We start from the raw sequence: 14823 nt of genomic DNA on the forward strand, positions 1-14823 counted from the left end.
CCTGCGTGCCACGTGGTGCGGCCAAAAAAAATATTACAGCACAGCAGACCTCTGGCTCCTTTTGAGCAGCTAGAAATTCTGGCCACAGGAGCCCCGAGTTCCCATGTGATAAGCCCTGGGAGCCGCCCTCCTGCAGGGCGCACGGTCTCAGTGCCACAATCCCCACCACTTCTCACGGCCCCACTCCCAGCAGCCGGCATAATTTCACAACTTGTTCAGCTCCCACAGGCATTTTGGGTTTTGATCCCTGCCTCGTTTGGTTCTTTACAAACTGAAGTCACCTAAAGAAGACCAGGGAGACTGACTGTGGGAAGGAGCTTGCCCACAATCTCTGAGTTCCTGGGGCAGTCGCTGCCAGCAAGGGCGCTTGTGGGTGGCGCCCCCTGGAGTTGTGCTGGCCGGGTACTGGGCCACCAGGAGAGGGCGGGTGTCTGTTCTGGTTCACCATGCTCCTGCAGCCTCGAAAGGGGCAGGGCACAGAGCGGACTCCGAGTAAAAGGTTTCTTCAATGAATATGTTGGGAGATAAAGTGTAGAAAACACAGGCCTGATGCTGCCCTGAAGCCAAGGTGCCCCCACCTCCGCTTCTCCATTCGGAAAACCACCTTCAAAGCCGAGGTGCCCCCACCTCCGCTTCTCCATTCGGAAAACCATCTTCAAAGTCGCTTGCCCCACGGGGAGTCCTCAAAGCCTAGCCTCGGACACCAGGCACCCACCACACAGGATCAGCAGAGCAGGGCTGTGCTGTACCCCAACATTTAGTCCCAAGACCCCTGACCAAGCTCCCCACAGGACGTGGCTTTCCAGGATAGGCAGTAGCCGCCTGACCTGGCACAAGCCGCTTGGCCCTTCTGAGCCTCAGTTTCCCCTGCTTTAAACGGGATGAAAATAGGGCAGTAGGAGCGCTAAAGGAGATACTTTTTGTAAAGCACTAAGTATCATGCCTGGGCCCGAGCAAGCAGCCATAAAGCCCAGCCATCATCATTCCTCAGTAAGCACAGTGCCAATAAGCAACGGCCTTGGACAGCGAGTCCCTTACCTGTGGCCACCTGTGTGGTTCCTCTCTGCAGTAGGAGTTTCCCACACTCTTCTCCCACATGACTGTTGTTCTTCAGGAACCTGGGGGAGACAAGGAGGACACTGGATGCCTTGGGTCAGGGGAGGCCAGATGAAAGGAGAGGAGGGCAGGGAAAAGGCTACCCCACTAGGACACAGGCCTGTACCGATGGGGATGTTCGCATCGGTGTGGGGGTGTGTGTGTGTGGAGAGGGGGGCAGAGAGCATGCGGAGGGGTGGGGAGAACGCAGCTCAAGCCCCAGCTGGGGCGGCTAAGGAGCGCCAGGTGAGCACAGGGAGAAGCAGGCTTGCTGTGGATTTGCCAGTAGGAGAAGGAAGCTTCCTCCGTGCCCCAGAGATCTCTTCCCTCCGTGGTCCAGAGCTCCCCCAGGCCTCTGACGCTACCGGTCTCACCCGCCGGCACCCACCCCTGCAGCATCTCCTCCGGGCTGACCACTTGGGAGGGCTTCTTGGAGGCCTCCACCTGCAGCATGTTCTCTATGGCTTTCCGCTTGTAGCTCAGCATGTTCTCCAGTTCCTAAGGATTCATGGGTTCTGCTGGGTGGGCAGGGCGGGGCTCCCAGCTGCACGCACGCAAAGGGGCCTGCTCCCTCGCCCAGCCCCACCCTCCACCCTCAAGAGCCCCTCAGCTGCACACCCGCCTGGCCCAAGATGCATTCTGACCCAGCGGGCGGCGGCATGGGATCAGTCCCTGCCAGTTAGCCCTGTGACTGCCTCGGTCACAGCCATCCCAGCCCTGCCTGAGGCCCGGGACAGCTGGACGGATCAGGTTGAAGATGGAGGAAGCCCCTGGGGGCACTGTGTGTGTCAACTCAGCGGGTGAAACCGGTAAGGAAGCAAGAGTGGCAGCCACCGCTGTCTCAGTGAATCCTCACAGTAACCTGCGAGCTCTCTGCTCATGCAACGCACGTTTAGCAAGCACTTACTGTGGGCCGGGACTCGGCAGGTGGTGGTGAAGAGACAGCGATGGTTCTTGCCCTTATGGAATCTGAGATCATTTTATGGACAAGAGAACTGAAACTGATGAAGGGCCCATGTGAGGCTGAGCCCTCGGGAACAGAATGACCACCTGTCATAGCTGGAGGGCACCTCCACAGTCCTCTACTCCAACCTCCTCATTTTACAGGTGAGGAAACTGAGGCCCAGAGAGGCAAAGTGACCTGCCTAGGGTCACAGAGCAGGGAAACGGCAGAGCCAGCACTCAGATGCAGAGTTAGCTCTGGTTGTTGTCATTGGTGGTGGTGGCGAGAGGGGTCAGCACTTTTCCCACGGGTCCACACTCAGGTCTACTGTGTGCAGTTGTGCAGTGTGTGCACAGCTCAAAGGTACTTGACTGAGCACAAGTGCAGGTGGGCGCACCCAATCGTGCGCCCCCAGAGCTTCCTCAACCCACTGCTTCTACCCTCTCTCACCCCTGCCGCCTCGTGACCCACCTGGCATCCTGCAGACTCCAGGCCACACACAGGGTTCCCAAGGATGACCCAGGCCCACACGCCCTGTTCCTTGCCCACTCCTAGGGTGTAAGTAGCGTAACCCTGTCCTCTGGGGGGGGGGCCCTGAGGCCCTTTGTCTACCCTCTGCCACCTCCTCCCGCCCCACTGAGGGAGGCAGGGCTGAGGGCACTACCTGGGACCGGACCCAGGTCTTCCCCAGCGACAGCATGCATGAAAAGCCCTGTCCTTACGTTAGTTTCCAGGATAAATGGCGAGGATTCCAGCAAGACAAGTTTATCCACCATCTCAGGGAAGATACAGGAAAACTATAATGTGACACAAAAGGGGAAAGATGAAGGGGAGAGTAGGCAGGGAAAGGGACTCACTTTCCTGTGGGGACACCGGTGTTTTAGGCTGGGGAAAGGGTGCTGCCCAAGAGGCCAGCAAGAATCTCCTGTCCCTTCAGGGCACCCTTCTCTCCCCTACTCCCAGTCTGCATTCAGCATCAAGCTCCCGACCCTGGGGCTGGACTCCAGGGTTCTCTGTGACGGAGGAGATGGGCACTGTTGGAACACTTAACTCCATCAGGAATGCCCTCACAACAGTGATTATCACGGGCCTACAAAGGAAGCTGGCACAGTCACTAAAACGCTGCCTGGAACTCCCGATGCGAGGAGGCACCCCCCTCTCCAGGCAAGTTCCCCTTCGTCGTCCTGCTCTCCCCACCCACCTGGAGCACGAGCAGGGACGGTCACTGTAAGCTACTCACCATTCCACCCACAGTGCCACCTGGGGGGACGAAAGAGTAGTTAGCTGATATTCCCCAGCTCTCAAAGTCCTTCTAAAACTCCTTCCCAGGGGTCGAGCCAGCCCCGAGCCAGGGGCCAGGCTCCTGGCCCCCACCAGCAGGCCGGGCTCTGCATTCACTATCAAACTTGAGGCTCCCTCTCTGGGGCCACGGGCTCCCTGCATCAGACATGACCCTGTTTCCCTCGTCAGATCCGGAGACTGCTATCTACGGGGCCACGTGTCCTTGGGGAGCTACCTGAGGCCAGAGGGCATGGTGCCCAAGGGTCAATGTCTGATGAACCCCCTCCATCTCCCCTTGCGGTTCCAGAAGTGCAAGGGAAAGATACCTGTGTACCAACTCCCCTCCCTTCCTCACAGCCCCACAGCCCAAGACCAGTCAGGTCTTGGCCAAAGCGTACTCACCAAAACTGTGGCCCAGGAGGGAAAAACGGTTCCATTTCAGGGCTGAAAACACATGGAGCCAGGTCTGGATGGGCCCAGCCTCCCCACACCCTCTGTCCTGCAGTCGCTGTGCTCTGGAAATCCCTCCCCAGCATCTGGGATGCCCCACTCAGAAAACCCACTTAAAGGAGTCCCAGTTCCACAGCAGGGGTGGAACTCGCAGGGGGAAGCGAGCTCTTCTTGCCAGCTCTCTCCAGCTTTCCCAAAGTCACCCATGAATTCCTGGCAGAACTGGGGCCAGACCTCAAGTCACGCCCAAGCCAGCGTTGCTTCCTGGCCACCACAACCAACTCCAAGGATGAGGGCATGTCCCAGAGCACCCCCCCACACACAAACACCCACAACACACAGAGATGAACATACAGGCTCTGTCTCTTACTCACCTGCTGCAACCCTTCGGACCTCACTCACAAAGTTTTGGTGGTCATACGGGAAACCTGGGCTATAATGGGATGACAGCCCATGACCCCCGAAATCCATGGCAACGTAATAAAAGTCTGAGACAGAGGGAAAGGGTAGGGGAAGGCGTCTAGGTCAGCCACCTCCCCTTCCTGATTCTCCTGCAGTCCCACTGCCTCACCCCTTGGCTTCCATTCAGCCTCACGCCCACCTTTTGGGAGAAGAGGGATGAGTCTGTCAAAGGAGTTGGCATTGTCCAGCCACCCGTGAAGGCAGAGAACTGGGGGGCTCTTATGGGAGCCCCAGGCTTTGGCAGCAATGTGGCCCCAGGGCATAGCGAGCTTCAGCTCTGAGATTAGACCTGAAACACAAAGCGACCATTCATGGAGCCTGCACTTCCGGAGCCCCTCATCCACACCCAATGTGTCCAGAGCATTGGCAGTACCCAGGGGGCTCAGCTGCCTGCGTTACCCCCAGGGGTTATGGGGAGAGAGCCAGATGAGGAAAGCTAAGCTGGGTCCACTGGGTGAGGAAAACCTTGGGAGGGCTTCACAGCAGAACTTTCTAGAATAGGTTGGGGGGTTAGCTAGGCCTGGGCTCTGCCACTTGCTGGCTGTGTGACCTTGAGCAAGTTAGTAAAACCTCTCAACCCTCAGTTTCCTTTTCTGTCCCTTCGCAAACCCAGAAACTGAGGCACAGGGAGGTGCAGGCCATTCTCCAGGTCACACAGAGAGAATGGGGCGGAGCGAGGATTTAGCGCGGGCGGCACGACCCCAGGCCCCAGTCCCGACCACCGGGCACTACACTGTCTCTGGCCTGCTCAAGTCAGGGCTGCTTCCTCCGTCGCCCAGGGCTAACGTTTTCACCCTTCAGGCTCTCCTGGCCGGGCCTGAGACCTGCCTACCTCCAGACGCCCGCGAATTTGCCTCTCTGACCTGGGGCTCCCGGAACCCTGGGAGGTCAAGTGAGGCCAGGTCCCCGCCCCCCCCGTCCCCCCGCGCCCCCCACCGCCGGTGTGGCTCGGCCTGCTCCAGAGGCTGCGGACGCAGGACTTGCTACCGCCAGGAGGGCGGCGAGCCCCTCCCCGCCGCGGTCCCAAGTAAGTGGGTGGGCGGATGGAAGCGCCCACGTGGCCTCCCCCATCACACTCCGGTCTCGGGGGCCCCGGACTGGGAACCTTCACCCATCGCTCGCGTCCCGCGGTCTCAAGGCGGCCGTCTCTCCATCCAGCTAAGTCGCGCTGGCGCCTAGGGACGCCAGAGTTCCGGGTTCCGCCCTTCAGCGGCCAGACCCCCGCCCCGCCCCGCCCGCCCCGCCCCGCCCGCAGGACTTCCGGCGGGCTGGCTGGATCCCGAAGGTGGTCGGATTTGACCTTCAGCTCCCGCCGCCGCCCGCACGGGGAAAGCCGTCCCCGCCCGCCCGGCGCAGGCTGTGAGCCGAGTGGCTGGGGAACCCGGGGGCTGTGGCCAAACGACCTTCAAAATCTCGGGCTACACCCGGGGCCGCGTCGCAGGGAGCGGAGCCGGCCCTGCTTGACACGTGGGTGGTGGAACCGCGACCCTTGGACAGTCCACATGGCCACCCCTGCCCCTGCGCGGGACCAGGAGCTGGCGAAGGCCCAGGAGCTGCCCCAGCGAGCGGGGCACCCCGTGGGTCCTCACTGACCAGTACCGTAGGCCTAAAGGTGGGGTGACTCTTTATTTAGTGGTTTAATGTCCTCCTGGAAGGAGGGGCTGCGTCCACCGTGTTCTCACTGTGTCCTGGGGTCCTCACCCTGCCTGGCATGAGCCAGCCTTAATAGTTGTTGTATGGGTGAAGGAATGAATGTATAAATTGGGAACATGAGGAACCCCCCAGGTGAGGAAGGGTTATAGACGATTGAGCCTGGAGAGGATCAAGTACCCCAAGGGGATGTTTGGGGTGCTAAATCCTATAATAAAGGCACTGTAGTGTGCATCCGTTGAGTCTCTGGAAGTGGCTAGTCTAGGACAAGTAAGGGAAAATAGTTCCTATTCACTCAGCACCATTTGCTAGTTGGAAGGCCTAGGAGAGAATCCATGTGGTCCCTGAGGGGTCACAGTCCAGCAGAGCTCCTAACTGGAACCAGAATCCAGCCGGCTGAGGGCTGGAGAGAGAGCTGTACAGTAAATTCTCCCTGGGGTGTGTGTATGCCGGGGGGGCGGGGGGGAGGTGATCAGAGACCCTGGTCCTGAAGACAGGGCTGGTGGACATGCTGGGGGGTGGGTCACAATGCAGGGAAAGTTGGTGGCTGGAAAATGTGGGTAAGGGTGAGGATGGGTCTGAGTGTGGAGCTAAGGAGTTTGGACCTTACTGAGTGGTGGGGGTCTGGGGAGGCTGGGAGCTGGGGTTGACGCGACCATCTGTAGGTGGTTACATGCACAGTGGTGTCCATGAGTTCCAGAAATGCTTTGGCTTCCTTGACAAGTTATGCAGGGGGTCACAGATCCTGAGGTGACAGGAGTGATCAATGGAATATTGACCGCCATATCAGTGAACAAAGGATGTCGCAGTTCATCAGCAGTTGCAGCCACAGCCAGTGGTGAGCTGGTGAGTCCTAAGCGGACTTAGGAAGGAAAGAACACCTGCCATCTAGCAGCCATCAGACTACAGCCACTCCCTACGGTGAGCCCTGAGCAAACTCAGGATGTGAAAACACGGGATACTGGCCCCAGATAGCTGAGGTTGTGTATCAAAGGAATAATTTCAATGACCCCAGACTCTTGCATGTTCCCATACACAGAAAAGTACTGAATTCCTTAACTTGAGATATCTGGTTTTATTTTTTATTTTATTTTTTTTAATATTTATGTATTTATTTGGCTGCACTGCGTCTTAGTTGCAGCACGAGGGATCTTCGTTGCCACATGCGCGATCTTTTTTTTTTTTTTCAAGTTGCATCATGTGCGATCTTCCTTGCGGCATGCGGGATCTAGTTCCCCGACCTGGGATCAAACCCGGGCCCCCTGCATTGGGAGCGTGGAGCCCTAGCCACTGGAACACCAGGGAAGTCCCTGGTTTTCTTTAATTAACAATAATCTTTTGATGTTCAGACTACCTGCCCTTTGTTGCAAAACTCCCATCTATCCTGGGTCCCCCCACCCCTCACCTCCTCGGAGCAGTTCTCTCAGGGTTACTTGAGATGCTGCCTCCCAGGCTTGAAGTCCTAAAAAATTCCCACCGAATAAAACATAACTCTCAACTTTTAGGTTGTGAATATATTTTTTTAGCTGACGGAAGTAATGGGGACATGGCCCCTGTGAAGAGGCTCCTTCCTCCTCTGCCCTGGGGACACACTGCCACCTCTTCATGGACGATGCCACATTTATACCTGGCACCAGGCTCCAGCCTAACCTCTGAGTGGGGACTTCTAGCACATTTGACCTCAAATTCCCTCAGCCCAACCGGCCCCTTCAGCACAGACCATATCCGCTGCCTCATCTCTGTCCCTCAGGCTCGCCTCAGTCACCCACCTCCGCCTCCTTCCTCATCCTCACATTCACATCCTGACCGTGATCCCACCGCGGCCTTTCCCTGCCTGCCTCTGCCCCCGTCCATTCCAGTGACCCCCCTGGGCTGGGTGCCCATCACCCCAGGAAGACAAGAGAAATCCCTTCCCCCAGGCCCCCTGCTCCGCCCCACGTATCCCATTGCCACCAGCTCACCCTACAGCATGGCTGCAGCTCTGACCTTCGGCATCACTACCCTCTGGAGGGAGGTGGATCTCCCGCCCAGCACTGGAGGCCCTCCCTGAGGTCACTCTTCCTCCTTTTAACACACATATCCAGCACCAGGAATCCCGGGCTACTGGCTCTCTGCATGTGCCCACATTTTCACGCTGCTGCACCTTTGCTTACACCATTTCTTCGGTCCAGAATTCCGTTCCCCTTTGCCAACCCTTGAAACCCTACCCTTCTTTCAAGGCATGGTTCGAAAGTCACCTGCTCCAGGAAGCCCTCTTCAGTCCTCTCAGGTGGGATGCATCTCCCCATCTCTTGTTTTTGCTGCTGGTATGCTGCCTCTGACCCCCTGTCTGGTGTTGTATTCAACTGGGTCCACTTCCTGGGTGGGTCAGCTCCTAAAATTAGGAAAAGGTCTTACTCAACTCTGTTTTCCCCCTTAGCATCTACCAGAGTGCCTTGCACACAGTTGAGGCTCAGTCAACTTCTGCCGATTGAATTGGCTGAGAATTACAAAGAACATTCCCTCCCAGCCTGTCCCTCTGGGCTCGCCAAAGCAGCAGCACACAGTGCGGGAAGTCAGGGAGTAAGTCTTAAGGTCTTACGTCCTTACTACCTTGCTGTGTTCCTCCGGTTAAAATAGTGACCACATCCAGAGAGGTGGGAAGGGATTAATAAGTGAGAGCCAGAAATGTGCCCAGGAGTTCCTCCTTCATCAGCAAGAGGAAAGTCCCTCGGCTAAGTTTATGAAATAAAAGCAATCCTTGATACTAAATGCAGTGTGGTATCCTGGATTGGATCCTGGAACAGGAAAGGGACATTCTTGGAAAAATCTAAAATCTAGAGTTTAGTTCACAGTAATGTACCAATGTTAATTTCTAGCTTTGTATCATGGTTATGCAAGGCATTAACATCACAGGAAACTAGGTGAAGGGCATAGAGGAAATTCCGTAGTACCTCTGCAACTTTTTCTGTGAGTTAAAATTATACCAAAACTTAAGAGTTTCATTAAAAAAAAACAACCCTGACAAGAAACTTGACTTATAGTTTAATTTGATTAAATATAATATAGCCTGTGTGTTGCACTGTGAAATGTACAGCCATTATTAACAAGCCTGTTTTGCTCTGTTCCAACTTTCTTTAACTAAAAAAAAAAGTTTCCCCCTTGTATCCTATTCAATGTATTTAAAGCTTTAAACTTCTAAAGACAATTTTAGCTGTGTCCCATATAACTCGACATGGTATATTTCCTTCTCATTGAGTTATGCATATTTAATTTTTTAAAGAGATAACACACTCATGTAGTTCAAAGGAGAAACACACAAGAAGGTGTGCAGTGGGGTATCTTGTTTTCACCCCATCCCTGGCCAACCCACTCACTTCAGGAAACTTCTATTAATTTCTTAGTATTCTTCGTGGGGTTTTTTTGTTTTGTTTTGTTTTGTTTTTTTGCGGTACGCGGGCCTCTCACTGTTGTGGCCTCTCCTGTTGCAGAGCACAGGCTCCGGATGCGCAGGCTCCGCGGCATGTGGGATCTTCCCGGACCGGGGCACGAACCCGTGTCCCCTGCATCGGCAGGCGGACTCTCAACCACTGTGCCACCAGGGAAGCCCCGTGGGGTTTTTTGTTTTTTGTTTGTAATGTACGTGTGGGCAAATCTTCCCACTTTTCTGGCACTAGGAATAGCTTGCTATACTCACTATTCTGTGCCTTAGCAGTATATCCTTGAGCTTTGTCCACATTCATTAAAAAAAAAAACATGTTTCCTCATGCTATTTTTATACTTATGTAGTCTTCAACTGTGTGAATAAGCCACAGTTTTATTTATCTGTCCCTTACAGAGAGAAAATTGACTCTCAAAAGAAATGTTTCCCATTTTTTTGCTTCACAGCAATGCTGCATAGTATACCACGGTCAGGGATCACTGTAAGTTAATCTCCCAGAGGAGGGAGAGCTAGAGCAAAGGCTAACACGACCGTGATGTTGCTGGATGCTTCCACATCGCCAGACTGTCTCATTCTGCCCTCTACCTGTGCTGGACAAGCCTGCCTACTCCCCTGTGGCCTTGACAGAGGGGGCCAGTATCCAGCTTTTGAATTTATGTCAGTCTGATAGATGAGAAATTGTATCACAGGGTACTTATAATTAGAAGTTCTCTTTTTGGGTTAATGGGCTTGATCTCTTTATGAACTTAAGGGCCATTTGTGTTTTTAGAATGTGCTGTCTCTATTTTTGCTATTCCCACCGCCCCCCCCCCATTTCTTAGAACTCTTAATTATTTGAGAGATTAGTTCTTTTTTTGTGATATGAGTTGCATATTTTTTTCCTAAATGCTTGTCATTTGACTTTTGAATCTATTGCCACACAGAAGTTTTTAAACTTTTATGTAGTCAAATCAGCCATCTTTTCTTATTTCACTTGTAGATTTGAGTCATCCGCAGAAAGGCCTTTGTCATTAAGTCTTGGGTGGATGGTTACACAGCAGTAGATTTACTGGAACAGCTATGGCACATGAAAGGAGCTTGGAAATTTGTTTGTTAAATGAATTAATAAATGAAAGAATAAGGAATGATACATAACCTCGGAAAACCAGTGCACCTCAAAAATTGTATTTTTCTTTTTAGTTCCTTAGAGTGCCCGGAGAGTGGGCCTCTGGTCTCCAGTTTTGTGGGTCAGTCTCTGTGTGGGACGTTGCGCATATCTCATTTTCAGTCCCCTGTGGGTCAGGTAGTTTCACACCGTTAGAAAAAAACGTTAGAGAGTTCCCTACTCTACACAAATACACACCCTGTCACGGGGGCCCTGACAGAGGGTGACCCTCATGGGCTCAGGGCAGTTCCCCCCTCCACCCCCTGAAGACGGGGCTCTGCGTGGAGGGAGCGCCCGCACACTCCTGAGGCTTCAGGGCAGCAGATCCTCTTTGGTTTGGGCATGGATTCAGGGATGCTGGTTGTAACTTAGGGGACATAGGGTATAGCCAGAGCCAACTGAAACAGTGACGGGTGGTGGCCCAACCTGGTCGGACTGAGGGGCTGGTGTGTCCGGGGTCTCGGCGAGGGGTACTTGAATGCCTGAAGGTGGGGATGGACAGAAATGCTGGGTCCCTGTGGTGTGCCTGGCCCTGGGCAAGTAGCTTCAGAGTAAGTGACATAGTCCAGGGCAGCTTGGCAAACCCTCCGGAGCTATTAAAAGCCTTTGCTGAAACCTGAGCTCGGGGCTGGTAATACACTCTGTCACTCCACTACGTGTAGTCACAAGAGCTGCGTCTGCCCTGCTGTCCTTAGGCTGAGTTGGCTGCCAGCCTGCCCTGTCCTACGGGCCTAAAGCACAGAGGCCTAAGCACCGTCTGCCAAGCCAGCTGTTCCCTCCTCCCCTCCCCTTCCTGCCCTGAGGCAGGGCCTGACCTGTTTCCTTAGAGCCCCAAGGTGACTGATGAGATGGAGGGAATTGACTCTGCTCTCTGTTTCCTTGCCACAAACAAGGCAAGGAAACTTTTTTTTTTTTTTTTGCGGTACGCAGGCCTCTCACTGTTGTGGCCTCTCCCGTTGCGGAGCACAGGCTCCAGACGCGCAGGCTGAGCAGCCATGGCTCACGGGCCCAGCCGCTCCGCGGGATGCGGGACCCTCCCGGGCCGGGGCACGAACTCGTGTCCCCTGCATCAGCAGGCGGACTCTCAACTGCTGCGCCACCAGGGAAGCCCTGGTCCGGGACGATCCCACATGCTACTGAGCAACTAAGCCCAAGTCCCTTCTTTGAGGGGCTAAATAGCAAGCCCCTTCTGAGAATACCCACAGCTTCCCTTTTGCCCAGGGAGTCTGGGTTTTCACCTCATTTCATTTAGACTTTAAAAGTCACAAAATGACATATATCCACTACCAAATGTAAAATAGATAGCTAGTGGGAAGCAGCTGCATAGCACAGGGAGATCAGCTCGGTGCTTTGTGACCACCTAGAGGGGTGGGATAGGGAGGGTGGGAGGGAGATGCAAGAGGGAGGAGATATGGGGATATATGTATATGTATAGCTGATTCACTTTGTTATAAAGCAGAAACTAACACACCATTGTAAAGCAATTATACTCCAGTAAAGATGTTAATAAAATAAAATTACAGGGATACAATGTACAGCATGGGGAATATAGTCAGTAATATTGTATTAACTTTGTAAGGTGACACATGGTAACTAAGCTTATTGTAGTGACCACTTCACAGTGTGTACACACGTTGAATCACTATGTTATACACCTGAAACTAAAAATATTATTGAATGTCAGTTATGCCTCTATTAAAACAAAACAAAACAAGAAGTCACAAAAGACACACTGCTGTATTTAAAATAGATAACCAAGGACCTACTGTATAATTAATTAATCAATCAATTAATTAATTTTAAAAGTCACAGAATAGAGTTCACCCAAACCAACAGATCTTGACTCAGTGAAACTAACTCTCCTCCCAGACTCACCCTTCCGGAGTGATGTTCAAATGTTTAAGCACTCGCCAGGCTGGGGTCCACCTTAACCCCTCAGTGCTGGGGAGGTCTGCAGGGCGTCCCTGGAGGGGCTCACGGAGGCTCCTCAATAGCAGGTGTGAGAACATCTCAGTAGCTCAACAACTGGTCCAGCTGCACCATCAGTGTGGCCACCACTGTCCTCCTGTTGACTCAGGTTAGAAAGGGAAGCCGCTTTCTCTCTTTATCCCAGAATGTCTAACTGGAGGGGATCTTATGGTTCATCTGCCCCCAACCCTTCTGTTTTCAGATCATCAAAGAAACATTTTGTGGGCAGGCAGTTTTCGCCAGACCCAGTGCTGGGAGCTGGAGTAGAGAGATGTGTCAGGAGTCCCTGCAGTCCGCGATGACAGGAGGGAGGAGACAGCCCAGGTTAGAGAGATTTGGAAGGTAGAACAGACAGGGTTTGGGGTGGCTGAGGAGTGGGGAAGAGACTGGAAGAGGAGGGCATCAGGATGGCTCCAAGGATTCTGACCAGGGTGACCGGGTGGATACTGGGATTGAGCCATCGGCTACAAAGAGGTGCTCTCACAAGCTACAGAGAATGTACCAGAAATAGTGACTGTCCTTGCAGAACTGCAGGAACAGCATCATAGGAGGAGCCCCTTCTGTGTTCCCAGAGAATGTCAAGTGCGCCTCTATCAGTTCTGAGCAGCCAGTGTTGGAGGATGTGTCAACCTTCCTCCTGTTGCATCAGCCCTAGGAGCTGTGTCAGCTTCTTGCAATTACTAATCTTGCAGTCTTTCTTAGTTTGCCCTTCCTTCTGTATCAACATTTTTGTAAACAATTTCCCTCATTAAATTCCCTCTGTTGAAATAACTAGTTTTTCTGTTGACTTAACTAGACACTGGTTGCTGTGATTACATACCCACCAGATCAGCAAAAAAAATTTTTTTAAATTTTATCAATTTATTTATTTATTTTTGGCTGCGTTGGGTCTTTGTTGCTGTGCGCAGGCTTTCTCTAGTTGCGGCGAGTGGGGGCTACTCTTCGTTGCGGTGTGCGTGCTTCTCAGTGAGGTGGCTTCTCTTATTGCAGAGCACGGGCTCTAGGCGCGTGGGCTTCAGTAGTTGTGGTGCGAGGGCTCAGTAGCTGTGGCTCGTGGGCTCTAGAGCACAGCCTCAGTAGTTGTGGCGCATGGGCTTAGTTGCTCCGTGGCATGTGGGATCTTCCCGGGCCAGGGCTCGAACACGTGTCCCCTGCATTGGCAGGCATATTCTTAGCCACTGCACCACCAGGGAAGTCTGGCAACATTTTTAAAGTTTGCTAATACCAAGTATTGGGTAGGATGTGGAGCAACTGAAGCTGCTGGTGGCAGGGGTGGGGGGTGTGTGTGTGTGTATAAATTGAGGCACTTTGAAAAACAGTTTGACATCAGCTATTAAAGTTGAAGATTGATACTCTATGACCCAACAGTTTACCTTTTAGGTATAAAACGTAGAGAAAATGGTATACATATGCATTAAGATATATGTACAAGTAGTATTGCTTGTGAAAGCCAAAAGATGAATGATCTAAATGTCCATCAACAAAGATGAATAAATTGTGGTATATGAAATTTGATGGACTACAATATAGCAATGACAAAAAAATGAATGAGTGCTACACACATTACCAGACATGAAAGTTCCAAACATCATGGTGAGTGAAAGAAGCAGTACACAAAAGAGAATGACAGGGACTTCTCTGGTGGAGCAGTGGTTAAGAATCCGCCTGCCAATGCAGGGGACGCGGGTTCGAGCCCTGGTCCAGGAAGATCTCACATGCCGCAGAGCAACTAAGCCTGTACGCCACAACTACTGAGTCCACATGCTGCAACTACTGAAGCCTGCGTGCCTACAGTCCGTGCCCCGCAACGAGAAGCCACCGCAATGAGAAGCCCGTGCACCGCAACGAAGAGCAGCGCATGCTCGACACAACTAGAGAAAGCCCGCACAGCAACGAAGACCCAACGCAGCCAAAAATAAATAAATAAACTTATTTTTTTAAAGAGAGAGAATGACAGTGTAATACACTTTACAAGGAGTTCAAAAGGAGAAAAACTATAAAGTACATTGTAGTAGGCAGAAAAAAGCCTCCCAAAGACGCTCGTGTCCTACTACCTGGAACCTGTGAATGTGTTACTTCACATGGCAAAAGAGACCTTGCAGATGCAATAATAAGGACCTTGAGACGGGGAGATTAATGTGGATTATCTAAGTGGGCTCAAAGAAATCACAAAGGTCCTTGAAAGCAGAAAAGGCGGCAAAATAGAAAAGTCAGAGCGGAACATGTGATTACAGAAGAAAGGCACAGCGATGTGAAATGTTGCTGGCTTAGAAGAAGAAGGAAGCGGTCATGAGCCGAGCAATGTGGGTGGTCTCGAGACGCTGGAAAGGGCCAGCAATGGATTCTCCTCTAGAGCCTCAGACAGAAACACAGCTCTGTGGACACATCGATTTTCAGCTCAGTGAGACC

At 52.7% G+C, this 14823-nt stretch overlaps 1 protein-coding gene across 4 annotated transcripts in view; it reads right to left on the reverse strand.

The window, feature by feature from the left end:
* SERHL2 (serine hydrolase like 2) overlaps positions 1-14823 on the reverse strand; it is a 33338-nt gene that overhangs the window by 10657 nt on the left and 7858 nt on the right. The window contains exons 3-11 of one of the 4 annotated variants that reach the window (XM_060305597.2): positions 10438-10573; positions 8119-8255; positions 4371-4520; positions 4144-4257; positions 3722-3763; positions 3279-3298; positions 2761-2835; positions 1484-1593; positions 1039-1118 (exon numbers count right to left, since the gene is read on the reverse strand). In XM_060305597.2, the coding sequence (XP_060161580.1) occupies positions 1039-1118; positions 1484-1593; positions 2761-2835; positions 3279-3298; positions 3722-3763; positions 4144-4257; positions 4371-4494 (565 nt within the window). In that variant the 5' untranslated portion in view covers positions 4495-4520; positions 8119-8255; positions 10438-10573. Of the gene's footprint in view, positions 1-1038; positions 1119-1483; positions 1594-2760; positions 2836-3278; positions 3299-3721; positions 3764-4143; positions 4258-4370; positions 4521-5167; positions 5300-5336; positions 5453-8118; positions 8256-10437; positions 10574-14823 lie in introns of those variants that run through there. The other 3 variants (XM_030855746.2, XM_030855745.2, XM_070046393.1) reach the window with 3 other exon arrangements.

The sequence above is a fragment of the Globicephala melas genome, chromosome 10 (assembly GCF_963455315.2).
Source record: "Globicephala melas chromosome 10, mGloMel1.2, whole genome shotgun sequence".
NCBI lineage: Eukaryota > Metazoa > Chordata > Mammalia > Artiodactyla > Delphinidae > Globicephala > Globicephala melas.